The sequence below is a fragment of the Helianthus annuus genome, chromosome 9 (genome assembly GCF_002127325.2).
Source record: "Helianthus annuus cultivar XRQ/B chromosome 9, HanXRQr2.0-SUNRISE, whole genome shotgun sequence".
Lineage (NCBI taxonomy): Eukaryota > Viridiplantae > Streptophyta > Magnoliopsida > Asterales > Asteraceae > Helianthus > Helianthus annuus.
The window spans coordinates 120,175,060-120,199,164 of NC_035441.2; the positions used below are offsets into that span (position 1 = coordinate 120,175,060).

The 24,105-nt window shown below is 36.6% G+C and overlaps 1 protein-coding gene across 1 annotated transcript; it reads left to right on the forward strand.

Moving 5' to 3' along the window:
• The first annotated feature begins 20,623 nt into the window (after positions 1-20,623).
• Positions 20,624-23,894, forward strand: LOC118481771. Its single transcript, XM_035977015.1, has 2 exons — positions 20,624-21,695; positions 23,803-23,894. The coding sequence occupies exons 1-2, from the start codon at positions 20,624-20,626 to the stop codon at positions 23,892-23,894; spliced, it is 1,164 nt and encodes a 387-aa protein (XP_035832908.1).
• Positions 23,895-24,105: the final 211 nt, after the last annotated feature.

Below are 24,105 nucleotides of genomic sequence, written 5' to 3' on the forward strand. Positions count from 1 at the left end.
ACAGTATAGAGCGGAATGAGTCATCAAGGTTCGGGTTTCACCCCTAACTTAGCGACTTCATTCCTGTCTGTGTGATGAAATCACGAGATATATAAGGAGATATGCGTCAAAATAGGTATTTCACTCCTGATTCAACGCAATTTCTCTTGTTTTATAGTAAAAATAGCAATTCGAACGAGTAACCTGATCGAGAGTTTGCGGTTTTCACACTTAATCTTAACCAGATCGTTCGTTTGTGTGTGTAATCAGCCTTAGGAAAAGCTGATCTTGCGCAGAACTGTAGTATGCGATGTTCGCGCAAGTATGTAGTGTACAACGAGTTCGAGCGAGAAATAGCGAGTAAGCTCGTACAAAACCCCTACTGGGCATGCACAAGTCGGTCTGTTGGTACTTATACTATATACTAGGTCGGTTCTAAGACATCGTCCCGGACGAGGTCGAGTCTTGCCTAATTCCCTATAGTTATGGCTCTGATACCAATCTGTCACACCCCAACCAATGACGGAAACATCGGGGCATGGCACTGAGCGAAACGGATTGTTCAAGAGAAATTCCATAACAACTACTTTACCGAATAGTTAAACATTATGTCTCATACCATAACCGATTAAGCAAGCAAGTTATTACAGACATAGATATCTCCAAAACAAATAAAATTGTTCCGACAACTCAGATTCAAATAAAAATAAATTGTTCGTTTGTTTCTGGACTCTTCCTAACTTGATTCCATAAAGCAAGCATCCTAGCAGGTAGCATCCTAAATACCTATCACATACGTTAAAATAGAGGTCAATACACATAGTGTAAAGGTGAGCATACAAGTTTGATAATAACATATAGAGTTCGAAATCGTTTACGCATAACCAGCATGTACAAGGTATAATGTGAAGCATGTAAGTTATCGATAAAGATCCTATCAATACCAATGACCGCGAGTTGACTGCGAGTAGCGAGTGCGCATCACATGTTCACCACTACGAACACATGAAGTATTGTCCTTAACAACCCCTGAGTGAACAGGTGCTGAGTCCAAACTATAGTACTATCGTTGCTAACGCAGGTAGACAAAAATCAATGTGTTAACATAACAAACAGGCATTCATCAAGTCACATATAACATGCATTAATGGTCAGCGCATAAATAGTGTTTGCGTTGTGTGTTCGATGTGATTTAGAATAAGTAACGTATGTACCACCCAAAAGTGCATAAAGCAAAAAGGGATCGAGTATACTCACAGATAGCATTTAACTCAATAAACATTGCCTTGGATTGAAGGGAGCGCTGAGAGAGATTAGCCTGAACAGTTAACGATAGCATAACGATGAGCGGCGGGATAAACGGTGAGAAGTAACCAAGAATCGGATGGCAATCCGATCGGATGGCCAGTCGATCGGATGTCAATCCGTTCGGATGGTCATCAGATCGGATGGCCATTCGATTGGATTGACACCTCGTTTGGTAAGGATGTGTTTGTGTATGACGGTTTGTCCTTTGAATTTTTCGTTGTAGCATTTTGAAAACAGAGAAGAATCTCTACCCTTCGGGTCGGTCGATCGAACGACGATCTGATTGGCGAGGCTTCTTAGTTGAGAACAAGTTCACAACAGGACGGTCACTCGAACGAATGGCTATCCGATCGGGTGGCAATCGATTATCTCTTGGATAGAATTCAGATCTTGAACTAACCCATCACTAAGAACGAGTAGAAGGTCAGAACGAGCTTCGATTCTATCGGGTTTGTGTGCATTGAGTGTAAAAGAGTTGAAAGAAAGTTGGAAAACCTTCTTTCAATCCTTTAAACCATGAATTTGTGTAGATCTATGTTGGGATTGAACCCTATCAGAGGAACAGATAATTAAAAGCCAAAACTGGATCAGAACAGTGGATTATGAATAAGCAGATGTTGATACACAAATCTCTCCCCTTGAAAGTGATTACAACTACTGATGACCTCCTATCTGCTGATCTTACCAAACTGCTGTCTCATAACTGCTGCTCAACTAAAGATCTGATGGAAGACTAAAGTCCTGCTGATTCAATCTACTGCCTTGAGTCAAGCACTGCTGATCCGGACAAGTGCTGCTGGGTTCACAGCAGTAGAAGGTTGCAGCAGCTGTTCTAAAGTCTGTTTTGTAATAGAATGTATTAGCAGTAGTTAACACAAGCAATGTCTGTATAGATCAGAGGTTAGAGTTTGTTAGGAGGTTAGATGTCACTTTCATGGTGACGTCAGCAAAGATGCTCAGTAGTTTGCAAGTGCCTATAAATAGTTCAGTACTTTTACTGTTCTATTAGCTCTTTGCATCATTCGTCTTCTTTGCACGAACAAACTACTGAGCTCGGGCTGAGGGGGAGTTTGCATTCATACATCTATCTTTGTAATCGTTGTTGAAATTAAATTCAATCATTCGGTTCATAGTGTAAAAGATGTTTGATTAAAGTATTACTCTCATTTGATTGTATGCAAAGTTTGTTTTCATTTTAATTCCGCTGCACAACTCATCCATTTTCATCTTAACTTCAAACACAAAATACAATAAAAAAGAAACTCAGATCCAACAATCTATAGTGAAAACATTGATTATTCATGTGGAAATCCTTCAGATCTAAGTTGCTCTTGGTGGATTGAAGCCAAACTTTGAAGTTCATAAGAACTCCATGATGACATCACCCTAGAACACCCCAAATCTGGTGATTTCACGGTTAAAAGTTAAGATTCAAAGGTGAAAATGATGAAGAAGTGTGTGTAGATCACAGAAGTACAAGATTTAGGTTGGAAACTTACAAGAATCGAGAGAAATGAGTGCTTGAGTGCGGCTGGTCGAACAAGGAGCTGTCACATCACAAATGATGTGACATGTGGGTATTCATAGGGTTTCCCAAAAAGGAAAGTGGGGAAGTGTCGGGTTGATCGGGTGGCAACTCGATCGGATTTGTCACACCCCGATATTTCCACGTATTACCAGTGGGCCCAGTGGGGAGTATCGTGACGTAGTTGATATCGTCATAGTCAAACACCACAATTTTAAATGCACAGCGGAAGCAAAAGATGAATATATTACAAACCGATATAAAGTAATATCAAAGTATTACAAACAAAATGTAAAGGATCCACAGGCGGATCAACTAAAAGATAATTGTTCAACAGACTTTAACATCTAAGCTTGCAAGACTCTTTATTGATGCTAGGAGTAGCCAGCCTATTCCGTCTAGTACCTGCACTTTTGGAAAATACGTCAGTTTACACTGGTAAATACAATTAACTGACTCATTTGAAAATATTTTAGAAAATTGATTTGAATGCACATGGCACAAAACTTTTTATAACTTGGGATAATTATTTATATATAAACTTGTAAAATAATTACATGTTCGTTATACGTTCAGTAGCCCGGGTTGAATACCGAGTTAAAGATTAATTGACACACCACATGATATAGTCCCACGGTGAGTTATTCTCGAAACCGGCGGTTATACCTTTTTATTTATATACACTGGCGGGTGTATGCCTACACCCCGTGCTTAGGTCGTGGCCATTTCTATAAATGATGCCAAGGATATCCGGGACATGGTTATTAACCCCCCCAAAGGCTTAAAGCAAACAAAACAATTTAAAAGGGTCATTTCAATAAATTAACCTTCATACGATTAATAATTCAATGCCCGACCAAGCGGTATTTTATATACCGTACCCCAAGCCCGTATAAGGGAAAATAAGTTAAAAGTATTTACCTGAGCAAATTTATACAATTTATCCCAACCGTATACCACCAAGCAAGTACAGGTAGCTTTTACTGGGCTCCTAAATCTGGAACGAAGGTTTTAATACCCTATTAGATTCCTAACGGGTCTTAATTAAGCCTATGCTTAGACCGGTTAGTTTTAAAGGAGGATATACAGTTCAGACGCAAGATTAAGCGAAGACCGGATTAGAATGTGGTTTAGATCCGACAAGCTTGCATACTTGTTTAATATGGGTATACTAAACACATTCTGGATTTTGAGATAAAAATGATAAGGTTTGACCCGTTTCGGCTAATTTATGCAAACTAGTTACATAGACCGATCCGAACGCGAAAAGTGCATAACGGGTAACCAAATGAGTCATGAACATGTTTCCTAAGTTAATATGCCCTAAATATGTTGTGATATCAGTAGGATACCTTCCATTATGCCCAAAACGAATTTAAACTCAAACTATGCCCCGGAGGGGTATTTTGGTCATTTTATAGGTTATAAAAAGGGTTTAAATATTAATCTGAGTTTCAGGTCTGATATAATTAGTAAAAATACATAATTTAATAAGTTATATCAGTAGAGTATTACATATATGTGAAATTTATCATTTATAACCAACTATGCACCGAAGGGGCATTTTGGTAATTTCACATAAGCTTATAAGGTCAAATCTGGAAATCTGAGTTTAAAACTTCTGCTTACTGTTAAAGTATAAAAATTTACTTAAAATATCAGTAGGTATCAAGTCTTATATATTTAAAATAGTTTTAATACATACTATGTGTTTAAAACGCGTAAAAAGACGGTTTTAAGCGATTTCAGGGTTTTATAAGAAAAGCTTATATTTTTATCATTTCAGAAAGCTTAAAATATTTTATTTATCATATAGGATCAGTAGAAAAAGGTTTGGTATCAAAAGGATTTGTAAAACTCATTTTATAGGCAAAAAGGGCAAAACTGACAATTACCGAATTAAAGCTATAACCAGGGGCGGACCTATGTGGACACAAGGGGGAGCGACCGCTACCGCTTGGCGGGGAAAAATTTGACGTTTTTAGTGTAAATTTTGGAAAAATTTGACGTTTTTTCGATTTCGTTACCGCTTTTCTTATAAAACGTTCCTGCTTGGCGTGAATCCTAGATCCGCCACTGGCTATAACCCTATGTTATGCTCAGCTTAAAAATAAATAAAATCTTCAAAAATCTCAAAATACTATTTTACATCAGTAGGTAAAAATTTTGATATCAAAAATTGGGTTTTGATAGGCTTTATGCTAATTACGCCGTTTATTTAATAAAAAGCTTTCTAGTTACGCTATTGAGCATAACTCCTAATCTAGACCTCAAACTGATGTGAAAATTTAGGGACATGTTTATATTTCAGTATTAAAGGTTTCTATCCTCTCACATTTTCAAAAATCTCGTTTTAAGGTCAAAAGGGCATAATGGTCAACATTTAGGCATATAACGGAAATATGCGTATGAATCGGATAACTAAGTGATGTGCAAATTATGGTCTATAAAAGCTAACCTAATCTAGACACCCTAGTTTTAAATTTATAAGACTCTCTAAATGCTAGACCACTGACAAGCAAGTGTACCTATCGTACGTAGTAAAGCCTAATGAAGTCCGAGTATCGAACCCACGAGACACTAGCGACGCTAACTAGACTCTGACTCAACTAATTACTTAACTGGTTTATTTTATTTGATTGGATTTTTGGGGTTTTAACTAATTAAACTAAAGGAATTAACTAAGACGAACTAGACTACCTAGACGCAGGCTGAAGGCTACTAAGGTGAAATCAAGGATGAGAAAGTACTACCCAGGTTTGGAATCCTATCTGTGACTCTCAGTTTTCTCTCGGCAATGGTAACTATGATGGAACCAGATTCTAATAATACGACACTCTAAGACTAAAGATAAGTTGAATCTCCTCCCGGTCTCATCAACTTCTCCTAAGGTCCTAAAGGTCAAATAAAGCTCACTTATATGGGTTGGATCACCTCCCGGTCTCTCCAACAATACTAAAGTACCCAAAGACTAGATCTCCTCTCGGTCTCACTAATCACAATACACCCTAAATATAACAACCCTCGGTAAAACCGACACCCTCATAATATTTCTGACACCCTAATATATCCTAAAAATATCCCAATATGTCTTTATATGCACCCCGTATGTGAAAACCGAGCCCAAAATAGATAAAATAAAAATAAAATAAGTTTATTCAAGTTGAGGCGGGCCGCATAGACCCACCCCAATATTTTACGCGGGCCGTATGAAGGTGTAACCGGATTCCTTTGATTTCTTTAGTTTAGGCGGGCCGCGTAAAGGTTATTGTTAGTTGATGCGGGCCGCGAGCGTCCTAAATGGTGGCGCAGCCCTGAGCTGACACGTGTCGAGAGCGTGTCGAACCTAGTGGTGACCGGGCCAACCTATACGTTGACCGGAGATTGACGCGGGCCGCATAAGGGTTAGCCTTACTTAACGCGGGCCGCGTGAAGACGCGATATCAGCCCTATAAATAGAAGGCAACGGCCTTCAGTCCGTCTCGCTCAACTTCTTTCTTTCTTTCTTAATTTTCTGTAGTGGCGTTACTATACCCGGGCATTATACCCCCTAAAATAGCGAGGTTCTGCTACGATGTAAGTATTATAACCCCTGGAGACGTATTAGATACGCTGCCCGATTGATCTAGGGTTCCATAACGGCTGTCGTGGTTCTGACTGACGTAGTCGTTGGAATGCCGTCTCGGGGAGGGTATTACTAATGTTAAAATGGGTTATTATACTAACACACGTGCATTTGTGTAAATTATAGATATTCACCAGGAAACCCTAAAGAATAACCTAAAACAGCAATGTGAGTAATCTCCTTTTTGCAAACTGTTTTTACAAAACCTTAAATACCTTTTCATGCGAATGACAGTTATTGAGTATTTGTAAGAATACAATTATCGTGGGTATGTTGGGGTTTTGTATACAAAATTGGTTACAACCTGGTTAAGGAGTAACATTTCCACAAGTCGGGTGTCGACAGTACCAACGGGTGATAATTGATATAACTTGGAAACAAACGTAATTGCGGGATCGCCCTCAATACTGTTCACTGTGAATTTTATTTAAACCTAATTAAACTGGGATTCACTCACCAGTATTTCCCACTGACAAAATGTTTTTAAAACGCGTTTCAGGTAACAAAATGTGAAAGCCAAATAGAAGCCAGCTGGATAGCACTGGAGGCTTGGAAAAGTGGCAATAAAGTTACCTAAAAATAAAACGGATGTTTTTATTAAAATAAATAGGATTTATTCCTATGAAATGTGTGTATTGAAAACTCGGGTTTTACCCATATGTTTAATGTTATAAAACATGGTGGTTTACTCTGATTAAATATTTCCTAACTACGGTCCTGATGAAAATTTCCGCTGCCAAATTGGATAAATAAATGTGATACCACCGAAACTGGCTCACGACCGCCCGTTCCCGGGAACTAGGGATCGGGGGTTGTGACACTAAAGTGCACGGGGTAACCTAAAAACACTTGACAAGACTTAGGAAAACAAATAATACTAGGCCGCTTAGACAGATCTCCTCCCGGTCTCACTGCACCTAAATACCTAGCACCAAAGACAATCCTAACTATCTATCTCCTCCCGGTCTCAAGAATAGGTAGAACACTAAACTCCTCTAAATCACCAAACAAAGTTCCTATGGAGTACGTGCACCATAAACCATAAACTAGTTACGAACACAAAGTAGGTAACCTAACATGCATCTATACATGAAAGACATTCACAAAGACACATGAGGAACGATTGAATGATAATAAATTAGAATAAAGCACGCACACACATCTAGCCAATTATTATTAGGTCTTTTACTTTAATATTTACCCATCACAAAATTACCAAAAGCCGAAAGATTACCGATTAAAACAAATATTCATCACAAACCCGGGTAGAAAAATAACTAGCCAAGAATCATAGTCATAAACAATAAACAAGTCTGAGATATCAAAAACATCATGTTCACAAGTTTAAAAAAACACAAAGTCTATGCTAACTCGTTTGCGAACCCAGACTTGAATCTTGAACCGTGACTTGAAACTCAAACCAATCCCCTTCTCTCTTGAATTTTTTTCTTCTTTTCCTTCTGCCGTCTCTGCGTCTGATCTTCTGTGCCGTCTCCAATATGCTTGCTGCCGTCAAAAATCCCCCTTTCTGCCGTCTGCCTTTCAATCATTTATAGTAGTATGTATTATCGTGATAGGCCAAAGCCCATGTGGTTAGGCTGTTAGTTAGTTAGGCCCAACAAAACAACTAAATGCAGCCGGTCAACAGAAGAACTCGGTCAACCAATCTTTTGCTAATTTTCTTTTTCAATCATGCCTTTGATAGCATCTTCTAATCAATTTGATTCACCCACTTGTTCTTTATTTATTTTTTTTACGTAGATGGAGCTCTAGACAAAGCAAACAAATTAATGAGTTATTTAAATGACATTACTCATTGTAATAACTTGATTAATTATGTTTCTAATATATTTTTCTTTTTGCACGTAGATTTCCCCAACAACCGTTTTAAACTTAATTTTTTGCAAGGCAAAAGGATTTCATGTTTACTTTTTTTTTCTTTTAAATACATATGAATTCATTTGCTCGTTTTCATTTAAACTCATCAAACTTCAAGTATGAATCAGTTACCAGTGGAATTTAATAAAAACAACCCTAAAGTTATTCAAAAGTATAGGAATATTTATATTAAAAATATGTATATTTTAGAGCATATCAAATATCCCCACACTTAAACCTTTTTCGTCCCTGAAAAAGACTTATGCAAACGGAATCAGAATCAGATAATATTCATGTTCAAAGATCTAAATTATTTATTAAAATTAAACTCGTGTTAACTGCGATTGCAAGTATACTTGTCCTTTTAAACCTAAACCTGGTTCCAAGCCCTTATCATGCAATTTAAGTTTAAGTTCGGTCAATTTACCCAGGGTCTCACACTAAAAATCGCAGTTTCACCTAATCCCGCCTCAAGCTTATAGAACAAAAGGAACAACCACTGGGTTATTTCCTAACCGTTTTATACCAAGATCAAGAGGGTTTAAGATCAAATCTTTTCTCATTTTTTTCTTTTTTTCTTTCTTTTGAGCTTACACGTTGTTTTACCTAACCCAGAGGCATTCCGGCTGTAGAGTCGCTATCCCCAACCAAGATTACAATAGGCGTCGGTAATTTTTTGCAATTTCGATTTCACACATCCTAGAGGTATTCCGGTTGTAGAGTCGCTATCCCCAACCAAGATTACATAGGCCTGCGCTACTTTTCTTTGTTTCTAGCTCATTTATTTCTTTATTATTTTTTTTTCTTTCAACGAGATATGATAAGAAACTCTAACGATCTTAGCTTATAACGGCATCCCTTATGCTATTATTGGCGGTTTCGGCTTCCCTACTTTTCCTAGATGAGAACCCACTAGCAAACTAAGACTTAGGTATATTTAAGATCAAAGGAAACTAGAACCGAATCGGGCCTACTCACACATCCCAAGTTAGACACAAGCTCAGCTTTTATTCTCGTATTATTATTATTTGAAACTCGAACAAATCTGATTTGTCTATCATTTTCCGTTTTTATTTTGCAAACATCTTAATCAAGAACATTTTCTATTTTTCAATTTTTTTTGGATTTTTAAAATTTTTTTTTTATTTTTCAATTTTTTTTTTTGACTCAAGACTCAATAACTAGAACCTAAACGATAGTTTCCCATCCCCACACTTAAACTCTACATTGCCCTCAATGTAGGATGAAAACCGACTCAAAAGACTAAAAATAAATAAGAAATAAAAAGACTAAGGGTAAATTGGAAAGGACTTAGCTGGTTATAATAAGGCGTATGCTCCATAACTCTCGTCCAATCCAGCTCGATCGTATAGCATTTCGATCGCGATCGGCTCTGACACTGACTGACATGCTTGGTAAATTCCTTGAAATTGAAAAGCAGCTCCAAAACACCCGAATGGAGATTGAGTACGGGTGGCACAATTCAAACCTGCATAAACAAAAACAAGCAAAAACCAAAGCAGTACCGACTCTAAAAAAAAAACGACTCAAAACTACTAAATTAGACTCATGGTACAAAATAAACGACTCAAAATACAAACTCTACAAACCTCCCCACACTTGAACTCTATCAGGGGGTTTCTCCTTTATCCAACCTCGGTCTAACCCGTTTAATTCTAATTGTTCATCGTTATTTATTAAATAGTTAACGATGAAACTAGAAAATATTTTAGGACATTCAAACGGGTCAGACCACCAAAATTTAAATTTACCTGGACCAAACCTGATACGATGCATGTAATGAGGAAGATGGTTGCCGCTGCACTTCAGTTTCTCCTTATGCTTCTGTTTGCACCATCTTTGCACCCTCACGATATGTTGATCCAAGTGTTTTCTTCGTGCCTTCTCCCGTGTTCTTGTTGGTGTGGGTGGCAATCCAACATCTAAAACCTTTACGGGCCAGTTATCCAACTCTTCAGCCACTTTCTCTTCTTTTACGTTTGGTATTTGTTTGATCTCCATGGTTGGCTTCTTTTCAAGTAATCTCTCTAGATATGCTAGATCACCAACCGGGTCAAATTCTTCATCTATAAGTGTTGGTAAACCAACCAACTCATCACCAAACTCATCCTCCCAAGATGGTATATGCATCCCTCTCTCATTTTCCATCTTGTCAAGTGGCTCATCCACGTCTTCACCCTCATCATCATTCCAGAAGTCGTCATCAATGGGTTCAGGACCATAATACCATGGCGTGGAATACCAATTAGGCGTCACGTCCTGTTGAACCGGAGGTGGGACTAAATCGTCCGTTGTCGTCTCCAATTCTAAACCTGACAACTCTGGATCACCGGGAAGCTCTTCTTTAACATGTTCTTCCTCAACTTCTTCTTCTTTCACTCCTTCATAGCTCTCAAAGTCAATACTATCATCATAGTAATCATCCCATGTAAATCGTATTGAACTTTGATTTTTCTTCTGATTCATGTTAACCGGACAATCTTCATACCCGTGCGGTCCACCACAATGTTGACACCTTAGATCCACATGCTGATTCATGCTTTCCTTAATCATTTGACTCAATGTCTCTATCATTCGCTCAAGAATGGTGAACATTTCGGGAAACCTCGGATCTCCTTGGTCCTGTGCTGTTGTCGTTATCTGAGCGAATATTTGACATGATTCCACGAACTCCCAAACATAGGGAGGGTACTCACTATGATAACCTGCCATGAAGAGAGTAGCAAAAACAGCACAAAGTAGATAGAAGAAACAAAAAAAAACTATCTAATAAAAAATATTTACAAAAATAAAGACTCGACACGCTACTACTAGACACAAACTCGAGAATTCAAATCCTAAGACTCAAATTACAAATAAGACCAATTAAACAAATAAGATCAGTCAAAGCTAATAACGCAATCGCCTAAGTGTCCCCGGCAACGACGCCAAAAACTTGATGTGCAAATTATGGTCTATAAAAGCTAACCTAATCTAGACACCCTAGTTTTAAATTTATAAACTAAGACTCTCTAAATGCTAGACCACTGACAGGCAAGTGTACCTATCGTACGTAGTAAAGCCTAATGAAGTCCGAGTATCGAACCCACGAGACACTAGCGACGCTAACTAGACTCTGACTCAACTAATTACTTAACTGGTTTATTTTATTTGATTGGATTTTTGGGGTTTTAACTAATTAAACTAAAGGAATTAACTAAGACGAACTAGACTACCTAGACGCAGGCTGAAGGCTACTACGGTGAAATCAAGGATGAGAAAGTACTACCCAGGTTTGGAATCCTATCTGTGACTCTCAGTTTTCTCTCGGCAATGGTAACTATGATGGAACCAGATTCTAATAATACGACACTCTAACACTAAAGATAAGTTGAATCTCCTCCCGGTCTCATCAACTTCTCCTAAGGTCCTAAAGGTCAAATAAAGCTCACTTATATGGGTTGGATCACCTCCCGGTCTCTCCAACAATACTAAAGTACCCAAAGACTAGATCTCCTCTTGGTCTCACTAATCACAATACACCCTAAAGTGCACGGGGTAACCTAAAAACACTTGACAAGACTTAGGAAAACAAATAATACTAGGCCGCTTAGACAGATCTCCTCCCGGTCTCACTGCACCTAAATACCTAGCACCAAAGACAATCCTAACTATCTATCTCCTCCCGGTCTCAAGAATAGGTAGAACACTAAACTCCTCTAAATCACCAAACAAAGTTCCTATGGAGTACGTGCACCATAAACCATAAACTAGTTACGAACACAAAGTAGGTAACCTAACATGCATCTATACATGAAAGACATTCACAAAGACACATGAGGAACGATTGAATGATAATAAATTAGAATAAAGCACGCACACACATCTAGCCAATTATTATTAGGTCTTTTACTTTAATATTTACCCATCACAAAATTACCAAAAGCCGAAAGATTACCGATTAAAACAAATATTCATCACAAACCCGGGTAGAAAAATAACTAGCCAAGAATCATAGTCATAAACAATAAACAAGTCTGAGATATCAAAAACATCATGTTCACAAGTTTAAAAAAACACAAAGTCTAATTAAAAACTGTAAAGCTAACTCGTTTGCGAACCCAGACTTGAATCTTGAACCGTGACTTGAAACTCAAACCAATCCCCTTCTCTCTTGAGTTTTTTTCTTCTTTTCCTTCTGCCGTCTCTGCGTCTGATCTTCTGTGCCGTCTCCAATATGCTTGCTGCCGTCAAAAATCCCCCTTTCTGTCGTCTGCCTTTCAATCATTTATAGTAGTTTGTATTATCGTGATAGGCCAAAGCCCATGTGGTTAGGCTGTTAGTGAGTTAGGCCCAACAAAACAACTAAATGCAGCCGGTCAACAGAAGAACTCGGTCAACCAATCTTTTGCTAATTTTCTTTTTCAATCATGCCTTTGACATCATCTTCTAATTAATTTGATTCACCCACTTGTTCTTTATTTATTTCTTTTTACGTAGATGGAGCTCTAGACAAAGCAAACAAATTAATGAGTTATTTAAATGACATTACTCATTATAATAACTTGATTAATTATGTTTCTAATATATTTTTCTTTTTGCACGTAGATTTCCCCAACAACCGTTTTAAACTTAATTTTTTTGCAAGGCAAAAGGATTTTATGTTTACTTTTTTTTTTCTTTTAAATACATATGAATTCATTTGCTCGTTTTCATTTAAACTCATCAAACTTCAAGTATGAATCAGTTACCAGTGGAATTTAATAAAAACAACCCTAAAGTTATTCAAAAGTATAGGAATATTTATATAAAAAATATGTATATTTTAGAGCATATCACTAAGGATCCAAGTTGTATAACCTCAGAGGGTTATACTAACCTATAACATGATCCTAAAGGAATCCTAAGGCATATCTAAACTATGTTAAATCGGTTCAGAACTGAAAGTCAAAGCAAAAGTCTACTTTTGCGACTTTCAGTTCCGAACCGAGCCTATACTCAAAATCGTCGGGTTGAACATGCTTAAACATGTTCTTATATTAATTACCAAGTTATTTAAGTGTTAAAACATGTTCCATAACTTCTGAATTATCAGTTATGAATTTATTTGTAAAAACTGACTCGGTTGACTTTTTATTAAGAAGTTTGACCCGACAATTGACTGAGTAAACATGGTAATTAGAAGGTGCCCTTTTGAGGGTTTAACACCTACCTAATTACGGTCACATAGCCATGCTCGTTGCGAATAATGGCTCAACCGTTTAAAAGCCAAAGCGTTTATCGCAAACGCTTGACTTTCGGCTATAAACGCTAAATAATTTAAACTAAGCACCAAAGGACACTTACAAGAGATCCAATGGACTGATAGAGGTTCTCAAAGGAGTTCAAGATCCTCTTAAATTCAGAGATACGCAGATTTGAAGGAAAAGGTGTGAAGAAACAAGTGCAACCCACTTCTATTTATAGTTTTCGGGATTGTACAAGATCGCGACAAGTGTCGGGGAGTTATAATCAGATGGCAACAAGTGTAAAACCACTTTTACAATCTGTGGGCAACCCCTAGAGTCGAATATGAGAGTATGGAAACCATTTTCAGCAAAACCAGCAACTAAAACAGAGTTCTGCAGCTGTTTTCTGCATCTGTGCAGGTCTCGCGGCCCGCGTAGGGGTCTGTGTGGCCTTACACGGCCTGCCTAACAGTCCAACCCAGCAACACATGTTTCTGAAATGGCAGATTTGGTCCCTGTAATCATATAAATGTGTTTCTGACACATCTAAGGCCCGTTAACCTCATTTCAAGGCTCTACTATGATTCCTAAACATAGGGGAAATGAAACATGCTTGAAAACATGTCGGATGTCGGTTCGTTTGGCCGTATGATCGCGTTGTTCGTCTAATTACGACGAAACACGACCGGGTGCGAAAAACGATCCAAATTAAGCGACGAATGAAATTTTATCATGCCGAACACTAAAATAAAATATTTTAATGCTTACATAAAATTTGGGTGTCCGGATATCTTCAGAATGCAAGATATGCGCGAAAATGCAAACTTGTGCACTTTTTGACACTTTTAGTCCCTGCATGACTTAAAAGTTTATTTTTGCGCACCAAACACCTCTAAGTCTATATCTAAGCTATATAAAGGATAATTAGAGCATGTTTAACTCATGGTCATATTCTGGAAGGTCCGTTACCATACGAATCAGCATACTTTTGCAGTTTGACGCAAATAGTCCTTTAATCGCACAAAGTAGCGCGGAATGTCGTTTAATGATATCCAAGCCTTCCATGGCCCATAATGGGCATTTCCAAGCATGGGTTTAATTATTTCTATGCTCTCGATTGCTTAAATGGTCACTAAAAGGCGTAGATTCAAAAGTTGACGCTTTAGGTCCCTCTAATGCGCAAACTTGCGCATATAATCGTTTAATAGCATCAAAGCCTCATCTAATCCACATTAGGCATTCTTGAGAGTATTATTAAGCATTACGATGCTTCGGGTTCGCTAAAAGGTCATTCAGAGGTATAATTAACATATTGACACTTTTAGTCCCTCTAACTTGCAAAGTTGCGCGTAACTTTACTTATAGGCATAAAAACCTTAGATGGCCAATAATTGGCATTCCCAAGAGTATATTCAAATATCATGAAGCTCCTGGTTTGTTAAAAGGTCACTCAGAGGTAAGAATTAACATGTTGACGCTTTTAACCCTTCATTGCGCAAACTTTCAATTAATTACGCGAACGGCTACACTCGATCAACAAGTGGCTCATTTGTGAATATAAATACCGTACGAGGTTATTCCAAAACTTATTTCTGGTATATTAACACTTCTAGTCCTTTCATAATCAAGGTTTTCGATTTTTCGAAAAAAATAGTCCCTTAAATTCAACATTTGACTTCATTAGGGTTTATTACACGTGTCAATACATCATTGGATGTGATTTTACGAGGTGTTACAGGATGAAAATTCGATCGGATGGCCACTCGATCTTAGTGTTTGGCGCGGCGATTTTTGTCATTTCGATTCGCGTGTTGAGCGTTGCGATGCGATTCGAGCGAGGGGTGCGATAGTATTACCCATTAGTTACACAAATAACATAACTACTATATCTAACATACAATCACTACAATTAACTTTCGTTTAGCGTTTGCGATTCGATTGCGATGCGATAGATTGCGATTGCGATTAACACCTCAACATAAACATAACATGCATAACACATAAAAGGCACACACACACGTAAAACAATATCTAGAACACATAATTCGAATTACGAATGCGATAGCGATTAGCGATAAATTGATTATGGATAAATATGCGATTAAACCTCGATTATTAATAGATACTCCACATAATATAACTAAAGCAAATAAATACATAGATTCGATTACAAGTCAAAGAAGTCAAAACAGGAGTTGAGCAAGAAGTGACAGATCGCAATTAGCAATCTTTTCTTCCTTTGACTTCAATCTTGACTTTGACTTTCGAAACACGGGGTGTTACACTAAGCATATATCTTAAATATGTAGCATGAAAGTTTAAACACTTCTATAAGTATATATCTTAAATATGCAGCATGTAAAGATTAAAAAAAATTAATGAATGTTACTGACATCCATTAATTGGCTAAACATCACCATTAACCAATGCATGCAAAATACTATTAATGATCACTTAGCAATTATATATAGTTAATTAATTAATTAATAATTAATTAATTCATGTGATTGCTTGAAGTTTGTTTGTTATTTTACATGGTAGTTAACTTATCATTTAAGTTAAACTTTTTTATAATAACTTGCATTCGTTTTTTTAAATGTATATAAATACGAAGTTATGTTTGTTTTTTCTGTCAAGGTTCAGATATAAATTGTAGTTAAGACGGAGTTTTATTCAAAATAAAATATGTTTTTGTATCATAAGCATATGAAGTATCATTAATGTATTGGTATCGTAATACTATTTTATCGAATCGAACATCGTATCCACAAAAAATGTTCATTTTTTATGGTTATTTGGTTTCAATGCTAGTTGGTTTCAATATTTTCTGGTAATTTGCACTGTTGGTACCAAACTGGTATTGCACCGCCATAATTGGTACGATCTTCGGCTTGCGTTTTAACTCATTTTCTATTTCGATATGTTCGGTACAAGTACCAGAAAGCTTTTTTTGTTAACATTCACTAAAAATCTTATCTTATTAACAACAGACTTGTATTAAAATTAAAGTAACTTTTGGTATGGTAAACTATATCGAGTACCGGTACAATAACGATACTGATATTGTACCCAACCGATATCGATCGAACAATATTAGCGCCAATACCGATGTTCATATTTATGTTTTCTATCAATATAAAACAAAGAGAAAAACGCTCGGATAGTCCTTGTGGTTTGCCCATTTTTCATCTTTAGTCTCTAACTTTCTAAAATTACATCTATAGTGCCCAACTTTTACAATTTCGTTCCAGGATAGTCGCTAGCGTGGATGAGGGTTAGTTTGTCCAGTTAAGTGGGTATGAAATGACCTAAATACCCTTACTAATAAAAAAGTTATTAATTATCTATTTAAATATCTAATTAAAAGAAAGTGAGGCCCACCTTATAATCTATTTTAATATCTAAATAAAATATAGGAAAAATTTCACAGAATAGTAACCAAGTTTTAAAAGTATTCTAATTAGGTCACTGATGTCGTTTTTGTCCCAATTAGATAACTTATCATTCAAATCGAGCCATGTCCTTTTTTCCACGTGTCAAGAAAAAAATGGAGTATAAGATGTTGTGCTCGAATTATTTTAATATATGAAATTATATTTATTAAAAAATAAAAACCATTTAATTACATTAAAAATTAAAAAAAACAAGTTACAATCCACGTCATCACTCGACGTTAGTATGACAACTGGTATTTTTCCATGTGTTCCGTACAATAATAAACAGTAATCTGTGCTTTAATGACTGTGCATGAATGAATTAACTAGATGAATGAATTTCTGATTACTGTCATAAACATACAAAGGCATTTCATGTTGCAAGATTGTTTATCTTCATTACATGCAACACAGTGTGGTTTACTTAATGCACAGAACAAAATTTGCACAATTATCAGACAAACTAGAAGTACTGACGGGAGTTCAGTACTCAGGCAGACATGAAATTAAGACACAGAATGAGCCCCGGAACCAAGTGTTACATTAGAATAGTGTGTAGGAAAGTAGGGATTACAAAACTGCCTTCATAGTGATGAATTAGGTGCCGGAAAGTGCCAGATCAGACTAAAACTGCAGAATTCTGCAGAAAATAAAAATCAGCAAAATTCAACTTTTTAACATCTAAATATAATGCAGAATTATGGCTTAACGGCCCAGAATACCTTCATAGGTGTCGGGAATCAAAACTGTCATAAAAGACTACATAAAGCACAGTAAACTGCGTAATTTAGCACCTTAACAAACCGGTAACCAACCAACAACCGGACACTACCCGAAACACCAAATTTTCACTAGAAACATTGTTTTAGTGTTGTGAAGCTAGTTATGGTCACCGAATATCATATTACCTCTTATAAACACTAAACAATCCCTAAATTTAATACTTGGAATCTAACTAGAATGAAGTAATTAATACTTGAAACACAACCACATACCCCCCCCCCCATAACCGGTTGGGACATGGGTCCCACATGGTGGATTTTATTTCAATATTTTAAGTGATATGTCTAGAGATTATGAAACATATGGACCAAGGAATAAAAAGATGTTGGAAGACATTTTTATAAAAACCACCAAACATAACCCATTTCATTCTAACACTTACAACCTTCACCATCTCCTCTCTTCCTTCCCTCTAACTTACGGCTCAAACCAAGCACACCATCACCATCATTTTTTAGCTTCCATCCTCCAATCAAAGGTGATTCTAAGGTGTCTCAAGACTATCTAAGAAGGTGGGAAGCAACGGAATTGGAAGGACCTTCACTAGGAACTATTAACCACCTATTTTCTTCATCATCTTGCTTCTTGTTCTTCCCTAGCCTTAGTGCTAGTAGTAAGACTCTTTGATCTTATTACTCATGATTTTGATGGTTAAAGTGTTATGTATCATGTTAATCTAAAGAACCTCAAGAAAACATAAGCATAAACATGAATAAAAAGCTTAAATACATGAAGAACAAGTTGTTTTAAGTGTATGTAGTATACTTGATTGTTGGTTTCTTATGTTTATGATGTTGATCATCATAATAACCTTGCTGGATGATGATTAAACACATGGTCTAGCAAGTATAAGGATGGATCTTGAAGAAATCATAATGATCATCCTTTATGTAAACATGAACTTGAAAGATGAAGTTGTTTTTATGTATAATGAAGTATGAAACATGTTATAAGACTTGTAGAATGATGATTTCAAAGATAGATTTCTCAAGAAACTAAGTTAAAATACAAGATTTACATAAACTTGGTTCTTAAAGAAACTGATCACATTTTTAGTGGTTAATCAAGTGTAGAAACATGTATTTAACAAGAAAAATTCAAGAAGAAATATTTTTAGAAAATTATTTTACAAGTTGTAAACATCTAAATTCTTCAAGAATGATGTTTTTAAATAAACAACCACACTTTAAAGGGTAACTAAGCTTACTAAACACACTACCAAGTTACTACAAATTTTTATAAATTTTCAAGTTCATGAAGTAGTAATTATGGCTTGATTTTGGCACTTGGTAAGTATTGTTTACTTTGTTGATGAATTGTGATGATTTCAAAAGAAAATGATACGCTTTGAAAGCATGGAAACATCCATTTTTAAGGGGAAACTATGGCAAAAAATTTCTAGAAATTAAACACTTAGAAAAATATTTTTAAACAAATAGTTACAAGTGAATTTTTACCATGGTTTTCATATAAAATTTGCCATAATTTTTGTTACAAAAACTACAAATATTGGAGGTTGGTTTTTGTTAATAAAAGTGACTAAATATGTATTTAGGAGAATATACATTTAGATGTCACCATGTGTGTAATTATTTGTATGTAATGTCTATTAGTTATCTTATTTTAGGGCTTGAAATAACATCACTCACCAAAATACCAAAAAATACAATACTAAATATTACCAAAAATTCCAAGAAATAAATATACAAATTATACCCAAAAATATTGGAGAAACCGAACAAGGAATATAATTTACAATAAATATTCCGGAATTAGATTTGTAAGCATAGTTTGGTAAACGGTATTTTGGAAACCAAGAGAACAAAAATATGACTTTCATAAGTATTATAAAATAAATCAAATTTTTGACAAGAAGAAAATATATTATTTTTCGGTAAGGGCAAATATATATGTTTTCTTGAAATTATTAGAAGATATATTATTTTTGGGAGAAAATATATATTTTCTTAAATAAACATAGAGTACATTATTTGTGGGTGAAAATAGATTTATATATATATTTTTTCTAAGTTAAACTTGAAATATATTATTTTTGAGGTTTAAACGAAAATACAATTATTTTTGCCAAAGGAAAAATTATAAATAATTTTTCTATGTAAGTTTCTTAAAATATATATTTTGAGAATATATATTTTTATTAGAAATATTATTCCGGAAAAATTAATACAAAAATTAAGTATAAGAATACTTAATAAACACAATAAGAATACGTATCCTCGTACGTATAAATATACACCGGAATACGCCACCAATACTTGGCAAATACTCAAGTCTAATATACACAAGTATGACTATACCCATCCTTGGGAGAACACATACGCATAACTGCATGATATACCAAGTTGGAATATATTGTTTTAACTAATATTCCGAAAATTTAATAAACATAATTTAAGTTAAAATATTTATTATTTTAACAAATAATTATATACCTTAGAACATTATAATATTATAGCCGATATTATTGCACATATTTTTAGGAGTTATATTTATCTTTATTATTGATTGGTATTGTAATTATAGTAGGATTGTAATTCCTAAATTATAGATAGGGTTTTTCATGTACCAGTCCCTATATAAAGGGACATTACGATTGATGTAGACACCGACTCAGATTATCAATACCATGAACACTTTCATGGTATCAGAGCTTAGGTTCTGATTATCCTACCACCGTTCCCTTCTTTTACAGATTTTTTTTCCAGCGATACACTTTCAGCCGGCCCTATCTTCTCCCCAGTTCCTTTCTTTTACTGATTTTTTTTCCCAGCGATACACTTTCAGCCGGCCCTATCTTTTCCCCTATTCGTCTGTTTTCCACCAGCAATACTACAACTTCACCATGCCGAAATCTGATGGTGAACCCAGCAACCTTGAAAAACCATCCCATACCTCCCTACACCCTGCATATTCCGTCACAAACATCCAATCCAAAATCCGAACCCTCGATGGCACAAAAGTTACCTATTCATCGTGGGTCAAGCTTTTTCAATTCCACGCCATCGCTTACAAAGTCTTGGATCATCTTGATGAAACCCCATCTCCCGATCCTAAGGATCCCACATACCCAACCTGGAAAGAAATCGACGCTTTGGTCTCACAGTGGATTTTTAGCACGGTTTCGGACGATTTATTGGACCAAGTTCTGGACACCCAGGCCACAGCCAGGGATACTTGGCTCAAACTGCAGCGACACTTTCAGAGTAATAAGCAAGCCAAGGCTGCTGCTCTTGAAACTAGATTCGTTAATTTGACTTTGGCCTCATGTAGTTCGGTAAATGAATACTGCCAGCAGCTAAAAGAACTCGCAAATCAGTTATCTGATGTTGATCAGCCTGTGTCTGATAAGCGGCTGGTCTTGCAACTTGTACGGGGCCTTTCATCAGAATTCGATACCACTGCGCAGCTGATCCATGCTCAGCAGGCTGATTGGGAAACCGCTCGGACTATGCTCAATGATGAAGTTATTCGCTTGGAGGCTCGCCAACAGCGCTCATCTTCTGTACTCGTAGCTGCTACTGGTACCGGTAATGTTTCTAATCCAAATCAGGCTTTTACCAACCAATCACCCAGTGATAACAACCCTCAACAACCCCACCCTTATCAACCGTCCCGCGGCCGTGGCCGCGGCCGCTCGTCCAGTTACCGAGGGCGTGGCGGCCGTGGTCGTGGTTCCCGTGGACAATATACCTCTTCACCATCTTGGTCTTACAATACCTCGGGCCAACAACAGTTCCCTCAATGGGCATGGTGGTCAACTCCGCCGTGTCCTTATCCCACCCAACCTGCCTGGCGCCCGTTACAGCCCCAATACCCGACCCAAACAGCCCAATCACCTGCTGCACATTATACCGGTTTTGCCCCTAATTACGGTTCAGCCCCTACAAACCCTATGGCACCCACTGCTCCACCAGGTTTCGACGCTTTATGCCCATCTGATCTGAGTGCTGCGTTTAACACTGTCACACCCCAACCAATGGCGGAAACATCGGGATGAGACGAAGTGTGAAGATTGCTAGAGACATCATAGCGCTATTTGTGACAATATTTTAATAATCCCAATTTCATTTCGTAACTTCAAATAGTCAACATTACATAAACTCAAATGACAACAAGTTCCAAAGGTAATACATACCAACATAAACAAAATTGATACAACATATTAAACCTAAACGTCTATATGTGTATCTAGGCATCAACGCTACTTCTTTTCTTAGCATCGTCCTCATCAACCTGTAACATGTTTAAAATAATTCAATGCAAAAGCAAAGGCGAGTATACAAGTTTGGTACGTACATAGCATAAGATAAAAGTGTGAACAATTCCTCATAGCAAGCATGCGATTCAAGACAAACATTAAATATGGCATGTGTATAACATATCAAACCAAGAAAACGCAACTTGCTCATGACATAACCAAAGTTTCAGTAGAGGCGGGTCGTTAATCCTATAGCGCTACATATGTCAAGGTTTGGCTCGTACGAAGTTAATGATAAGTTCAACACATAAGAATCACCCAAATTTAAAGTATCAAGCCATCACATATACAAGCATTGTTATAGGAATGTTCGTGTGTTTAGACAAAAGTTCATGTGTAAGTTTCAATAGGTAAACATGTTACACCCCAAAAGTGGTAAAAGTAAAAGGGGAAAAGTACGAGTATACTCACATAATTGCTAAGCCTTCCGATTATCCAAGCGTTGACGAGTGTAAAGGATTAGGAGGTTGGAACAACAAGGTCACCCTATATGGGCAAACGATGGCGCATGAGTAACGAAATCTCAAGAGAATGAACGGGAGTGTTTAGCCTAGATATTTAAAATATCACGAACTTATCATTATTTAACAGTTACATAAGTTAATTTATTTAGATAATTTATCTTAATATTAACCCTTAATGTTATAAAAGGGATTATAATGAATTGTTTATTATTCTAGGAGTTTATTATAAAATAGAGAAGAATATTTATTTTATAATTTACAGTTTATAAGGATTCTTACAAGAAAAGAATTCTAGACAAAAGCTCGATTAAATAAAATAATGAATTTAAGGAATAAAAGGTTTTAAAAAGAATAGAATTTATAAAAGTTTATTTTGGAACTAAAGGAAAAGAAATGGATTTAAAAAAAAAAACTAAAATCTCGAAAGCGGCCAAAATAAGTATACATTTATAATTGTTGTTATAAAAATTATTCGAATCCGATATGTTTGGTTCTATAATTAAACGCGTATCGTTTCACGGATGTTTTTACGAAAAACGGGCAGAGTTTCCTCTGTTTTTGGACGATCCCGACGATGCAAGTTGTCGTCTATAATTTCAAAATTCAACAGTAAACTAAACAATATAATTGTATATATTTTTCTATGCGAGTTTACAAATTATATAACATTCGGTTTGAGTAAAACATAATATTACAGGCGTGTTCGAATTGGTTACCATTTTGTTAGTAGACTGACTTCGACCCGACACGAGACCCGAAACACGAAACTTGATCGAGTGACCCGTGTTGACTGTTTGACCATCGTTGACCCGAGCCCAAACCAAAAACCGGGTTGAAACGAACCTGAAAACAAACCCGAATCAAAACTGAAACAAAACTAGAGTCGAAACTTGAACGAACAAAAGACAAACAACAACAAAAAAACGAACTAGATTCTAACCTGAATCTGAAACGAACCGTCTGAAGCCACAGTTGACCCGAAGTAAACCCGCACCCGCCACCAAACTGAGCCGGAACAGACCTGAACCAGTTGGGCCCGAGAACGAACAGATTGAAACAACCCAAATAACACCACTGCCGCCGTCAACCTGTCGCCACCGTCGTTGTCGCTGCACCGCTGGCACGTCACCGGCTCCCCTTTCTCTCCTGCATCTCACCCTCTAAATCCTCGATTTTGCTTCCTGTCTCGCCTCCATGTCGCTACGGACGACGGTGGTGGTGTGTCGACCGTTCGAGTCGGATTGGGGAGAAGAGAACGAGAGGTGTAAGGGTGTGGTGTGGTGTGGTGTGCGACTGCAGGAGGCAGCCAGTCGAAGGTCGCCGGAGGCGCCGCTCCGGTCACCGAAGCTCGTAAGGAAGAGGGAGAGGCAGAGAATGTGGGTGTCGGCTGAGTAGTGAAATGAGTTAGGGTTTTTTTTTATATATATAGTTTCAATTATAAACACAAATAGCCCCTCAACTTTAAGGGGGTTAATTAAATAGTTAACTTAATGTGGTTAGAGTTTCAATTCTCATAGCTAACCAGGTTATCTAAATAACCTTTAGATTAATTAAATTAATTAATTACTATATATTTTTTTTTACAAAATAAATAATTAATTA